The sequence below is a fragment of the Anopheles bellator genome, chromosome 1 (assembly GCF_943735745.2).
Source record: "Anopheles bellator chromosome 1, idAnoBellAS_SP24_06.2, whole genome shotgun sequence".
NCBI classification, from domain to species: Eukaryota; Metazoa; Arthropoda; class Insecta; order Diptera; family Culicidae; genus Anopheles; species Anopheles bellator.
This window is the reverse complement of record NC_071285.1, coordinates 33,417,702-33,432,854: the sequence shown is the minus strand read 5'-3', so window position 1 is coordinate 33,432,854 and position 15,153 is coordinate 33,417,702. Positions and strand designations below refer to the sequence as shown.

General features: G+C 50.1%; 1 protein-coding gene across 1 annotated transcript in view; it reads left to right on the top strand.

Moving 5' to 3' along the window:
* The window catches only part of LOC131206699 (glutamate receptor 1-like), a 66,426-nt gene extending 58,625 nt beyond the window's left edge, over window positions 1-7,801 (top strand). The window contains exons 6-12 of the mRNA XM_058199370.1: window positions 1,202-1,544; window positions 3,876-4,138; window positions 4,302-4,395; window positions 4,829-5,139; window positions 5,232-5,476; window positions 7,325-7,664; window positions 7,736-7,801. Coding sequence (XP_058055353.1) covers window positions 1,202-1,544; window positions 3,876-4,138; window positions 4,302-4,395; window positions 4,829-5,139; window positions 5,232-5,476; window positions 7,325-7,664; window positions 7,736-7,801 — 1,662 coding nt within the window. The remainder of the gene's footprint in view (window positions 1-1,201; window positions 1,545-3,875; window positions 4,139-4,301; window positions 4,396-4,828; window positions 5,140-5,231; window positions 5,477-7,324; window positions 7,665-7,735) is intronic.
* Window positions 7,802-15,153: the final 7,352 nt, after the last annotated feature.

Below are 15,153 nucleotides of genomic sequence, written 5' to 3'. Positions count from 1 at the left end.
CGCCGGCACAATTTATGATCCTACGATGCATTATTACGACCACCACCGAACTGCCCTATTTATGGCCATTTTCTCCGCGTGACGTTTCCGCGACCGAGCTTCCCAGTGCAGTTTCGGGTCAATACGAAAGTAATATACTGTTCTTTTTTGTTCGATATTCGATCACAACGTTTTGGGGTTGGAGACAACACTTCGCTGTAGCAGCGCAAGTCTAAAAAACTATTGTTGGTCAGTTCAGTGGTTGTAACGCACGAATAAAACATGAACAATCGTTCGACACTCATGGAAATGCAAGCTGAAGAATCTTGCAAACTGAAGAAATGCATTCGGGTCCCATCGTTCAATCGCCGCCATCTTTAGGTTGTTTACTGTCAGCCACTACTCCAATAAAGTTGCTTTCATTTGAAGATCACGCGACGGAGGAGTCAACTGGAATCACATTTCACTTTCCACATTTCACATTTAAGGTGATCACACATGCTGACAATATGTATGGTTGAGGGGTTAATTCAGAAATAGATAAAAGAAGTGTAGAATAGAAGTGCTTCTCGTTAAACGAAGCCCCAATGTGCTACTGACGCTGTCAACTAACTGTTTACACTGCAGGATTGAGATTTTCGGTATGCTAAAATGGAAACGTCAAACGTCAAACAAAAATATAAAAACAAAATGTCAAACGTGTTTACGTTCGTGTTTTTGGTTCGAGAAAATAGAAATAGAAGTGAAATTAATTTATTTCTGAATATTTTTTTCTGCTTTTTTCCGATTTTGTTGCTACACCAGCAAATAAGAACTTAAATTATCCTCTGTTTGTAAACAAAGTGTATGAAACAAATAATTACGCTCGGGTTTACGCCTCGGCCGACCCGGGTTTTGACAAAGGCGCAGCAGTTTGGCATTAATCTGTAATTTCAAAAACATTTCGTTACGCCTAATGTAGCTCCCCAGTAAGAAAAGTGGTGCTTTGCGATGGACCGAAAACCGTCGTCTTTTGGTGCTACCCTATTCGGTGTAATAACATGTTTCTCATCTTTTCTCTCTCACTCTCTCTCTCGTTCCATGTGTCCGTTATCTATGTTTGCGAATTTTACGCCATCAACATTCAAACCTTGGGGGCCGTTGGCATGTCGCCCAAACCGGCACACAAAACCCTCAATCGGGCGGACTTTACGACCATTGACCGACCGACTGGCGGGGTTAGGTGGAAATATCGGGGCTCACCGGCGACGTGCGGTTCAACGAGGACGGCAAGCGCCAGAACTACACGCTGCACGTGGTCGAGATGACGGTGAACAGCGCCATGGTGAAGGTGGCCGAGTGGTCGGACGAGGGCGGACTGGCGCCGGTCGTCGCCAAGTACACCCGGCTCAAGACGGACACGCACTACGAGCGCAACAAGACGTACATCGTGACGACGATCATCGAGGAGCCGTACATTATGCTGCGCCAGCCGGAACCGGGCGAAACGCTCGAGACGAACGAGCGCTTCGAGGGCTACTGCAAGGACCTGGCCGAGCTGGTGGCGAAAAAACTGGGCATCAACTGTACGTAGCCTTTGCCGGCGATTTTGTTTGCTTACGCCTCCCTGCCATCCGTCAACACCTGAGCCTCCCGGTGGTGGTAGACGTCGCCGGACAGGTCGACGCCGGCAAACTCCGGCGGCCCGGGGAACGTTTGTCCGCCGAAGCCGGTGCTGCTTCGGCCCATGTTTGACTTCCGGCATGTTTGCGAAGCAATTTCGGGGCACAACCTTCCGACGCCCCGTTGGCGATGGCCTTCCACTTCCGGTTTACGGCACACACGCAGTAATTATGATCCGAACCGCCCGGATGCGCACACCCGATATCCGGGCGCCCCGAAATTCGGGAGCGGAAATTGGGACCCTTAAGGAATGTGGACTGGCGTTTGTTTTTGCCTCTTCTCTTACCCTTCGTGTCGAGAGCTCGAAGAATATTCAATGCCCCGGGTCATGACCATTTTGTGCTTTGCCGATCGATTATGCATGCAAGCTCTCCGCGTACCCGATGGTGAGTCCGGGATGTTTCGGGATGTTGTGAGCGTTTTTTTCCTCGGCGATGGAACTCAACCCAGGTTCCCGGTTCTTGGAAGGACTAGGAGTTTCGTTAGGCGATAGGAATCACTGTGCAGCCCGCTAGATCCAGGGGCCGAGTGGGCCACCAGCAGCCCGGAGATGATTGGGTGCATCGTTTATGCGGCCCCGAGCTCCACGTCGGGTCAGGGAAACCCGTGCAAGGGGGGCCACCACGTCGCAGTGAAGAAAAAATGGTGGATTAATTACCGTCACGCAAGCCTTCGTACCCTTTATGGGGGTTATCTGCATGCTGTATACATTATGTTTACACGGAAAGCGTTACCCAACGCCACCGGTCCTTCAGGTGGCGCTGTTGGTTGGAAAAATCGTGGCAAACATTGAGCTGCTGCAATATTTACACCAACCAGAGGCGATTTGTTTGATTAGCGGCACGATGTGGGCACGTCGCATCACGGAACTAGTCGGTCAGTAAGTGCTGAAGTTTCACACCAAATACCTATTCCATTCCAGAGTATCCGTTATCGGACAGTAGCTCTGAAAACTTGCCAAAGGCCTATTTGAGGTACAACACGGGACCACTTTTTATTATTTATCTGCGAACTTTTTACAGCAACTGTCTGCTTCGAACCACGAGCCAGGAGATCCGGTGGGATTTTTAAGTGGCAACTTCACTACTTCTGGACCCATGTGGCAATCCACATCTATACAGACAGGTGGGGCACCATCGGCTAATGAGCAACGGATCCATCCCATTCGATCGATACGGAACCAACCGCGGGCACGTCGCTTTCATGTTGCTGGTCCGCGCTGGGCCGTGGGTGAGCCCGGTGTTTGTATGGCCGTGTCGTGCGCCACGGTGACTAATCGGCTCCCGGCGCTCTGAACCTGCATTATGCTGGCCCGGGTCCACCCGCCGACCACCTTATTTATGCTGCACCGGAAGGCGCCGAGCGCAAAGTTAATCACGCGTTTATGCTTCGAGCACGTTGTGGCCGTGTACGCCACAAGAACTGACGAGCGCTGGGAAAGTGGAAAAGAAACGACGGGTGGTCAAAAGCCGGGCCGGTAGCGCTGGTGTATGGGTTACCGTTAAGCAGTAGTTTAGTTTTAATCTATTTATTTTTTTGCCAACGTCGACCCCAACCGTTCAGTTTTCACTTTCCGAGCCGTCAATTTCCGAAGGTTAACCGGGCGGGGGGTCCCGGCCGCCCGGGTTTCGGGCCGATAAAACTTCCCACACAGTGATCCTGACGTTTCCGGGCCCGGTTCACTAATGGTCGGCCGGATGTTGCCGGATGACAGGGGATATATTTCATTAGATAATCAAAGTACCATGAAACGATTTGTGAGACCCTCGTCCACCGGGTCGCCATCGTGACGCGGGCCACGTGTTGGTTTAGGATCAGCCGCCCGGGCCCCGACGCCCACGGCCCCGCGGGTCCATCCCTCCGAAGTGACCACATTAAAGTGTTCGCCCGGCCACTAGCGAAAGTTTCCCGGTGTGCGAAAGTTTATATTTGAAAACTTTCAAATTAGCTCCCCAGATAGCTCCCCGGGATGGTCTTTTGAAGTGTGTCGCGGCCACCTCCTCCAAGGCGACGCCCCGTAGTTCGCCCTCGTCCAGCGCTCGATCTTTTGGAGTTTTCGGGAACCCTTCATAACTGACGGTGCCGGTGACGGGCCTCGGGGGCTCCGGCGGGCGACGGCACACAACAACAGTAACGTCCAATGTCCAAATACATGCTACATCGCTAATAATGAAAAAAAGGGACAAGCTGCTGCGTGCTGCGGTCGTGACTAATGAAACCGTTCACCGTTGCAGATGAGCTGCGGATCGTCAAGGACGGACAGTACGGGTCGGAAAACCCCGACGTGAAGGGCGGCTGGGACGGCATGGTGGGCGAGCTGGTGCGCAAGGAGGCCGACTTTGCCATCGCTCCGATGACCATCACGTCCGAGCGCGAGCGCGTCATCGACTTCAGCAAACCGTTCATGTCGCTCGGCATCTCCATCATGATCAAGCGCCCGGTCAAACAGAAGCCCGGCGTGTTTAGCTTCCTCAATCCGCTGTCCAAGGAGATTTGGGTACGTAGCACAGGCCCGCTGCAGGTCCGCCCGGCCCGGCCCGGCCCGCCGGCAAACATCGTTAAGCGCACCGCGCGACCCCGCCGGTGAATGCTTTACGCTGCGCGCTAATGCTGTACTTATGCTCGCTCTCTTCTCGCCCCCACCCGTGTTCCGGTCACAGGTCTGCGTCCTGTTCAGCTACGTCGGTGTCAGCATCGTCCTGTACATAGTGTCGCGCTTTTCGCCCTTCGAATGGCGACTAGTTAATTATAACGGTAATTAATTTCTCGGCCCAGACCCGCCCGAACCCGGACCCAGCCATGATGGTAGTCCCGCGCTGCCGTGCCGGGCCCACTCCGGTGGGGTCCGGTGAACAGTGGCCGGAATCGGATGAGTTGTGAGCACTTCCGATGGGGGCGCTGTGACGGCCATCTCGGCGTATCTCGGAACATGCAGGGCTTTGTCACATATATTTTTCTTTCTCTCTCTCTCCCGATCTCCCTCACTCTCGCTCACTCTCACGCCGTATCTCCGGGTGGCCCACTTTCCGTGTGCCGTTCCCGTACACCACGACACGGCCCGGGGGCATGCCGGGGCTCGCTGTCTTGGTCGTTTGTTTTGTGTCACACTTTACGGGCAAATGTGTCCGGGCAACGGACGCTCTGCTGCTGCTGCCACCGACGCCGCACGGACAACCGGAAATGTCAGGCGAGCAACCGGACGCAGTGCCGCAGGCGACGGTAAATGAGTTTAGCATTCTGAACTCGTTTTGGTTCGCCCTGGGCGCCTTCATGCAGCAGGGTTGCGACATCTCGCCCCGGTCGGTGTCGGGCCGGATCGTCGGCTCGGTCTGGTGGTTCTTCACGCTCATCCTGATCTCGTCCTACACCGCCAACCTGGCCGCGTTCCTCACGGTCGAGCGCATGGTCACGCCGATCAACTCCCCCGAGGATCTGGCCTCGCAAACCGAGGTCCAGTACGGCACGCTCATCCACGGCTCGACCTGGGACTTCTTCCGGGTAGGTTAGCTTCGACCAGCCAGTCGTCGTGGCCCGGCTCGTTTGTAGTTAATTCTAATCCCCGTCCCAACTCCCAACACCCGCAACAACAGAAGTCACAAATATCGCTGTACAGCCGCATGTGGGAGTACATGAACTCCCGGAAGCACGTGTTCGTCAAGACATACGACGAGGGCATTCGGCGGGTCCGCACGTCCAAGGGCAAGTACGCGTTGCTCATCGAGTCGCCCAAGAACGACTACACCAACGAGCGGGAACCGTGCGACACGATGAAAGTTGGCCGCAACCTGGACACGAAAGGCTTCGGCATCGCCACGCCCCTCGGCTCTCCGCTCAGGTAAGCGTGTCCTGCAGTTCCGCCCGCGACTGGACGTTGTGCCCGATACTGCTGCTGTGACAAATGGGTTATCTCCGATCGAAAGCAAACTCCCCGAGGGTCGGCCAAAACACCCCGAATGCGTCATCCGGAAACGACGACGCCCGCCATCTGAAATGAAACCCTCGCGAAGTAGTTTTGTCCTATCCAAAAGCTCGTGTACTTGAAAGCGCCCCTTAGCAAAAGCTTTCACAGCCGAAGCTTTTGACTGGCTTCGGCGAGCTTTCGAAAGCTTCATCGAAACTTTTGCCAGAATACGGGCTCGGCGGGCTCGAATGAACGAAAATTCAATGAACAACGATGGAAACGAAATGATTGAAAAGCGAAAAAAGAATTCTTAACCCAGTTTTTGCCGATCCGCTGTTCGGTGCAACCACGGGAGGGGCCGATGCACCGGTATAAGTGTCTCCCATTTGCTGTTTCGTGTTCGTCGGCGATGAAAACGTTGTAAAATAAGTTGAGGGCACCCTCCGACGTTCGGTTCTCCCGGGACAAATTACTCCACCCGAGGACCGCGGGAAAGGCAGCCGGAATGAAACGGCCGGCCGACCGACCGGCAAAACACCGAAACCAAAATTCCAATTGCATGACTCCGGGCGGAACTAATCAACGGAATGGCGGGTTTGAGTTCGAGCAACAAAAAACAATGTTCGCTCGACATGTCAAAAATACCCACCTCGCTACCTGATGCTTTCCCGCGGGGTTATGTGGACCGTTTCTCTTAATGACGTGAGGGTCGTAGGTCAACAAATGGACGAACGGGCCTCCGTTTACACAAAGCAGCAATGGGGCAAGCGGCACCGGAAATGGGGCGGTCGAAACAGGCAGCCATTGAAACGCGGGCGAAATAATTCTCGTGCAACGCCATCACGGAACGAAAGCATCAGGCCCCCCATTAGTGCCGCACGGCATCATCTCCCCGCGACCTCGGGCGCTCCTTGGCGTGACGGCGACATAAGGACTCTGGTGCAAGGAGCGGATCTTCGTTCTTGCCCTTCACCGGTTCAAGCGGGCCGGGGAGCGGGCCGAGATTGCTGCATGACGTTATTATTTCCACTACTGCATAATGAAGTAACCGCCAGTTGCCAGAAGTCATTCATTTGGCACCGCCAGGAACAACAAGCCCCGTCCCCCCCGGGGAGTGTACCGGAAGCTGTGCGCCGTCTGGAGTGCAAGACGGTTGCAACAATTAGCGATTCACACGCGCCATTTCTGCTTCCCACTGTCCTCACCGATTGTCCACCAGTTCCACCGGTGGCCTTCGCGCTGGCATTTCTCGGCTCTGCTTGTTTGCTTTTGCTGCACACTGTGGCTTCCGCCGTGACCGGTGGCGATGGGTGTGGGCTCAGGAACTACACAGGCACGGGTACGGCAGCGGTGTCAATCCACTTAAAACCGCCGCCAGCTCCCGAAGCAGGCCGACGTGACGAGAGTGGCCGCTAGTGAGTCGAGCAATCTAGCCTCGGGGCAGATTCGTCCGTGAGTGTGTTTGTTTGCACAGACGTTACGCCAGGGGTTTACGACGTGGCCGGGAAACCTAAGTAGCCCGCTAAACAAGCGCGCGAAAGCAGTGTGTCCTTTGGGACACCGAGCACCGAGACGAGTCTGAACCGTCCCGGGATGCATCAAGCTGTGACGGGACGGGTTACGTGCCAGACAGCCGTGTTGGGAAGCGGGAACCTATGGTGGAAAAGATCGAAAACTGACGACGACTTGTCTGTGACTCGTAAGGCACACAACGGCCCCGTGACACGACTTCTGAACGTTGCGATGTGAGAACAAAATCAATGGAATGAACTACCTTCCCAGGGATCCAATTAACCTCGCGGTCCTGTCGCTGAAGGAGAACGGCGAGCTGACGAAGCTCGTCAACAAATGGTGGTTCGATCGGACGGAGTGCAAGCACACGGACAAGCAGGACGCGTCGCGGAACGAGCTCTCGCTGAGCAACGTGGCCGGGATCTTCTACATCCTGATCGGCGGCCTGCTGGTGGCGCTGGCCGTGGCCCTCGTCGAGTTCTGCATGAAGAGCTCGGGCCGGTCGAGCAACCGGATTCCCCTGTCGGACACGATGACGTCGAGCTCGAACTCGAAGAACCGGCTCACGATGCCACCGACGGCGAGGGACTACGACAATGGGCGCATCGGGGTAAGTGGGGCACGAACGCGCACAGGCACGGCAGTACTAATGAGCCGTACTAACCGTAGTATCCGTTCTAGTACTACACACCCGCGACGCACACCGAGCCGGACCCGATCCACGCCAACTCGCACACGCAGGTTTGATGTAAGGAGCCGCCGGAGCTACGCCTATGACGTCCACCGTACGCGCCCACCATCCGACAGATCGTGGCCAACAGTCGCCACGACGCGTCCACGTTGCTGAAGCGCGACAACGTCCCCGGCGGAGTGGCTCCGGCCGTGCACGACAACTCCTGTCTATAATTCCTCCCGCGTCCCCCTCAACACGTCCACTCCCGGTACATAATGTCCTTCGCCCATCGCCGGGCCCGTCGTCCTGCCCCCGATCAGCCGGTGCGCCGCTTGGCCAGCTCGCCGGAGGACCAAGAGTCCATCGCCGAGCCGGCCAAACGGTGGAGCTCGAATATCATTGGAAGAGCTGTAACCTCACGGAAGCGAAGCGTCAGCGCACCGACGCCATTCCGTCGTTCCGGGTGCGGTCTTGCGCGGCACGAAAGTGCCGAGCGGCGAGACCGTGCCAAAACGCGCGCGTGTACATAGACTAGGTATTATCGGGCTGTCACGTTGAGTTGTGGTTCCCATTTTATGTTTCCGTTTCGGTGATACAAGGTGTTGAATTTTTGTTATGAAGTAATCAAATTACTAGACGATAGGTGAGGCAACGGCGGTCCCCCCGTCGCCGGTTTGCACCTTTCCAGGGCTGCTGCGGGGGAACAGGAGCGAACCGCCAGTCTGTAGTTAAATTCGTACACCATAAACATGGAACGGACTGTAAGCATCGAGTCGTAAGGCGTACCACGGAAGGTGGCGCGTAAAGTTATTGAACGCTCAAAGTTTCGTTAGGCCAGCCAGATGAAAATTGTGTAAAAAAACATAGTTTAAACCTGTGGAGATACTGTAAGCCACTAAAACAACAACAAAACGAGTAATCAAATCACTAAATCAGAATGGAAACAAATCAAAAACTGTTACATAAAAACTATTAACCCATGAGCTGCACCGGCAAACACCGCTAAACAGGCAGGAAAGAAGGATGGTAACCGGAAAAAGCTGTCCATGTTCGCAGCATGCACTAAATTCACATGCGCGTCGTTCGAATCAACTAAATAATTAACACTTTCTTAGCAAGTTGCCACGAACGAACGACGACAAAGCGGGATGGAGCTCAGCAATGCCATAAATCAAACTTAAAGATCGGAAACAGAACAAGACTAACGAACGATTAACATAAACTTGAGGATTTTTTGTGAGAAAATAAAACTAGAACTAATGCGCATCAACGCAAACCCGCGCGTGGTGGTTTGTTTAGCAACTGAAGTTGGCACGTGGTGAGTGAGATGAACATAACAAAATACAAAGCAGCCAGAAAGGCGGCGAACAATAGGAAAGCGAAAACACAGACACGAATTACAGTGAGCAATCAGTGAGCAGCCAGCAGGAAGTGTGTGGGCTCCTTTCGGGCCAGGGTATTCCGAAACAAACACACCCAGACATGCCAACCAAACCGCGAGTGATCGAAACTGTAGAGACTAAGCTGATTGAGGGCATTAAATATTATAAGCTATGGTGGTGGTAAGGTACAGCCAAAACTAACCCCCAAACCACGTCATACCATGTAACTAGTAACTTACTCCCCGCCCAGACAGATCAAAACGAAACCGGGACATCGGGACACAGTGAAATCAAGGACGAATTCCCGGCCTCGCTGGCGATGTGTTTAGCTCTAGCGAACCGCATCCCGGCCGGATGAGAGCGGGATTTTATGGTCCTCGCCGAACCTATCTACACCCTTACAATCCTACATAAGAACATTACTCATAAAGCAACCGAAAGGGAAACGAATAAAAATGAAAGCAAACTGTTCAATAACTAAACTAGCCGGTAAGCATCAATTCGCTCCGGTGTGCGCGAGGAGTGGTCCTTCTTCTCCGTTACCCGACCGACGCCACACGATGGAAAGCGACGGCAGATGGCAACGATCACTCGTTGCTTCCACTGCTCGTTCCGTCTTGAAGCGAGATTTCTTAAAACGAAAATCTATGAAACAAGTACCAAGATGGTTTGGTACTGTTACGTTAGAGTGGTGCACCGGCGGCAAAAACAGTAAACGAAGCGCGTGCACCCTTGGGTGACGATAGGGACGCAGCGTAACGAGCGTTTGTTGAGATCGTTTGGAAATAAAATTGAATATCATAAGAACAGTTTTGACTACAGTGGACAAGGAAGTCTTACGATGCAATGGCGATTGCGTTAACAAATGGGTTTCCAAACTGTAGTTTCAACTTCTTTTTCACACCGTTTCACTCATCCGAACCACTACTCTGAGCCGTTTGATTCCTTCAACGGTATCTATTTGTTTGATTTACATAAATTAGACGGATAGGTTTCAGGGAAGTATCGATAGATTTCGTACTCGTAACTCTGTCACTCTTATGTTACCTCTCACGCTGCACTCTCATCTCTGCTCGTGAAGATCGAAGAGTTCTTAGGACACTTAGCGTCTGCCGTTTTACTTTTACGGTTCTTTAACAGTACCTGTCAATGTGGTGCTTATGCCATGAATTCAAACACCACACATGTTAGTTGAGATGATTATAGTTTCATTGAAACATGAATGATTTGAAATTTCATTTGAACGATATAGAAGAGTTCCAATCGAACCAGAACCAACGGTCTTTCATAAAATAGGTATACAGCGTTTTTCACGCATGAGTTTTTTGGTCTGAAAACAGATTAATGTCGCTAGGGGCGGTGGATACTCCAACAATTTACTCCAACTTTAATTCATGGATTTTTCCCATTTTCAAAATGCTCTTGTGACCTGGCGCTTTGTTCCATTTTTAGCAAATGCGACACCCATTGTTCGCACAGCTTTCTGAAACTCAATACTTCAGTCAAAATATTGCTTACACTGCCCAATGACTTGCACTAGGACTTGCACTAAGTCTCTTTTCCAATACGATGTCCTGTATTTATTCTACGATTTCAGGTGTTGCTACTGTTTTTGGACGTCCTGGACGTGGATCGTTTTCAAGACCGGTACGACCATGTTTAAACTCAGAAACCCCGCTTTTAATGTACTAATTGGAGGTGAAGAGGAAACTTCACAAACGCTCATATGAAGAGTGTACCAATATTACAAAAAAAATTAGGCTCGTAGGAGCGCCCTTTGTTATCGAGGCGCCGAATATAATGAATTGGCCCTTATTGGCGAAAAACTCGAGCAATCTATTTACACAATCTTCTCTTGATCTCAATTTTTATCATTCAGGGATTTTTTTTAGTTAATCGCTTGGTGCAAGGTCCGTACTGTACGGTGGATACATTAAAACTTCCCAACCAAGCTGCCGGACTTTCTGGTGAGTCACTAAAGGCGTGCGTTATATTTCGTTGTCCTGGTGGAACACAACAACTCGTCTGTTCGCCAATTCTAGTCATTTCTGGTCGATTGCTAGCTTCGAACGGTGCACTAATTGACAGTAGAGATCTGAATTCATTGTTTGGTCAGACGAAAAGAACACATAATAAACGATTCATTTCAAGTCCCACCATATACCCGGTAGAACCTTCCTGGCTGTGAGTCCCGGTTCCTGGCCATGTTTATTCCACTTTTCATCCCCAGTACCCAGATCCGTTTCAGAAAAAGGTCGATTTCATTCCGTTTGGCCAAAATTACGTAAATGGAAGTTCGATCAATCACGTTTTTTAGTGTTAATTGGTGTGGCATCGAAACATCGAGCTTCTCTGTGAATTGCAAATGGCTTAAAACTGTTTTATGGGTAATATTGAGCTCTTGGGCGTTGCTACGAATACTAACATGCTGATCAACTTTGATTGTTTCTGTGATTTTATCCACATCTTCGACGACGGGTCTGCCTGAGCGTAAAATAAAAAATAACTGAACCGAGTCAGTGAAATATAAATTGCGTGTAATTAGCTGTTACAGTATCGGCACCACAAACATCATGCACAATTTCAGCGGCCTAGCTGGAATTTTCGGCTTCATCAAAGAACAACTGTGAAATGTACCGAATTTTCTACTTGTTGACTTCCATTGTTTGTGGCGTGTAACTTACAAACGAATGGAACAAACAATAATCTGTGACCGAAAAAAAGAAAAAGATAAAGAAAGAAACACAAAAAGATTTTTTTTAATGGCAAGTGACGATCATAAATTTGAAACTGCATGATCGATACTTTGCGAGACATCGATGGCTGTAGCAGCCATCTACCGAGAGAAAAATAGATTTCATTTTAGACAAACTAATATATGAAGCTATAAACTATTAATTATCTTTCGAGGCCATCATATGGCCACTATGCTGAATTTGTTTCTACAAACCCAAACAATGGCTATGTCGTCAAACAGTGTTTTTCTTGTATGCATCCGCGTACATCTTGTTTGTTACAAGAAACAATAGAAATAGGTTTGGAGGAAGAGAAACATATAGCAAGGCGCACTTTATTTTCGAGACAGTGTGGTTCCGGAAGGAAAACAGTGCTCTGAATATGCTCATGAGTGGAAAATCGACCTCGAAGCATATGTGGTTTACGAAGACAGAACCGAATTTTTGTTCGCAAAATATATTCCATTATCATATTCATAGTATTTGATGAGATACAGAATTTGCGAAGACGCTCAACGCTCATAAGCGTTAGTAACAAGTTTTCCGCTCGACGTGGTTTAAAATGGAATTTCAAGTTGCGGTTGGCACTGTGGGGGAACTAAGTACGATCTAGTTATGTACACTTTGAGTGCTATTTAACTTGAAGAGTTAGAGTTAGAGGCAAGTAGTTATAAGGATGCCATTCTTTCAAAAGCTTTGTTACACGCAGAAATGGAACTCATAGCCAAGTTTTCCAAAGAGACAAATTGGTTAAATGTAGGTTAGTGATCGATTCTCACCCGCATAATGGATATTCTCGCCAAAGCCAATATTCTCACACAGAAATGCGAAAGACTAGATCTCGCAGCCCTTTTATGACATTTTAACGATGCCATTTGCGCACACTCTAGTTTGTGTTTGTAAAAAGGAGTTTGTCCAATTGGAATCGGAATAATCCCAAAATGGCCACCAATCCGTGGCACCGTTCTGCAGCGAAGCACTTCGACCATACCGAACAACAGCTGGGTTGCGATAGTTTGAAATTGGAAAATAAATAACTAAAAAGGGCGAACATAAAGATTATATCTTATCATGGTAGCGAAAACGTGACGTGAAACGTGAAACTGTTTGCACCGTGAGTTCCGCCGCAAAATACGTGGAAGCAACCGCAAAACAATTCAACAACAAGGGATCAGCGCTCCGGGTTCCGGGTTGCGGGAGGCCAAGCAGCGGCGCGGAGAGCGTCATGTGGACACTCGTAAAACGAACGAAGGTAAAAGCTCGAACCAGCGAGCTACTGCAGTGAAGATTTTCTTCCCACTGTACGGCAATGGCACTACTTTATGTATTCCGGAACCGGAAATTAAGCCCCCAGACGGAACGGGCACGGCACGAGCGCCCAAATGAAAATCGCTTCCCCGTCGGGCACACCTCAGCTCGAGCACTGCGCCGTGGGAGAATGTAAAATTGTCTATTTAAATTTGAATCCGCGCATTGTGCCCCTCCAACCGGAACGATTCGAGCGAGTTATCAAAAATGTCATAATCGGATTAGGATAGCTGTGGGCGACGGAACGGCGGTCCCCAATGGCTCAGATGAGTGCCATGAGCGGAGTACTGACCAATGTAGAGTAACAAAGTGAGTATATGGTATAGTGTAGTAAGGCGAAACCCCAGCGAGAATTAGGTATTCTGCCACTTGTTTACCATCCACGCAGATTGTAACCTCGGTAGCAGAAGATCGTTGGAAATAATATTATTATTAGAAGTTCGACAGTTGACGAGATTCTTATTCTGTTGCCTTCTGTAACCATGTAGTTTTTATTGCCGTGGTTGTTGGTCTCGCGCCGACCCGCCACGGCACGGTCTAGTGGAAGTGGAAAATCGGACCGCTAAACCGATGGCTCTAGCTGTAGATGTGGACCTTGTTCCAGACCTTCAGAACATTACCTTGTTTTGAGATCAGGTAGATGATTTTGAGTTGGAAAAAAAATAATTGGGTTTGCAACCGGTCTTTGAAAGGGTTAGACCATGTCAATTTTTGTGCCTGAAAATGACGTTTTGCGGGGATTATTATTTTTTGTTAGCTGTTGAAGAAAACTGCTACAGAAACGCATCAAACGACTTTCGAAGCTTGTTTTTGGAAGATCGCACTGCTTTGAGTGTTTTAAATTCAAACATGGCGTTTTTGACTAAAAAAACAAAAAGCTTCGGAGGACTCCCCAAAAAGGGCTTTCTGATGGAACAGAAAGGTGTGATGCATCACAAGCTCCTCATACCTGATGAAACCGTTAATTCCGATCGCTACTGACAACAAATGATTAATTCCAACCATGCATTGATCGTAAAACGACCCGAATTCTTTGTCAAGTGCGGCTCAATGACAATGACTAGCGATGGCACATACTTTCAATAAAATACAATTTTTCGTTGCAATGTAAGAAACATTTGATTTCTTTGAAAAAAGTCTTATTTTCAAGTTATAGGGATGGTATGTCGTCCGTCATTCTCATGACACGTCCAGCCCACCGAGGCCTGGCACGGCGTATACGCTGCACGCTATTGAGGCCCCTTAGCACATACGGGGCCAAACCTAGCTGCTGACGGTGGTGCCACCATGAATTTGGTATTGTTTTCGTTTATCTGCAGACGGAGATTATCCGCAGCTTGCTCGAACCCTCGATGTAAATCTGAGCTACATCGGAGCGCCTTCGACCTATAGTGTCTCTATCAGCAGCATAGGCAAGGATCTGGCTGGACTTTCCTTAAGTCTCTACTCCAGAGTCCCGGATAAACCGCTACAGCCCAATATTGAGTGGGGACACAAAGGACAACAACTCGCCAACAACTCGGGGCTATCTTCAATCAGTGTGCGATCCATCGGTCAATCCATCTCTTCTTTCTCGAATCATTTCTATTCAGAAACTCATTACCATTATTGAGCTCCCAATACGCAAGTTGCTCCAAAGTGTGGGGCCCACGAAAGTTTGTATTTGGCCGGATAATGGAATCGACGCCATCCAGGCGTTCGTGTACCTGTTTACGGCTGCACTACAGATAGCGCTGTTACGGAAGACAAAATCAAGTGTGAGGCAGATGTGAGTCCAACACGCACCACTACACCGGGACCCGTAAATCATTTCGTGTATCTCGCCTCTGACGACGGGAGCCCAGCACATCCTGCCCGCTCCGCTGTATCACATCCTACCGATCTCGGGCGGGGGCCAAGCAATTACTAACGCCAGCTGGCGGCGCAGAAGATTGTCGTCCATGAGTCCGTGGGCTTTGGTTTTTGTCTTCCCCGTTTCTGGCCATCTTGATTGTTGCGCGT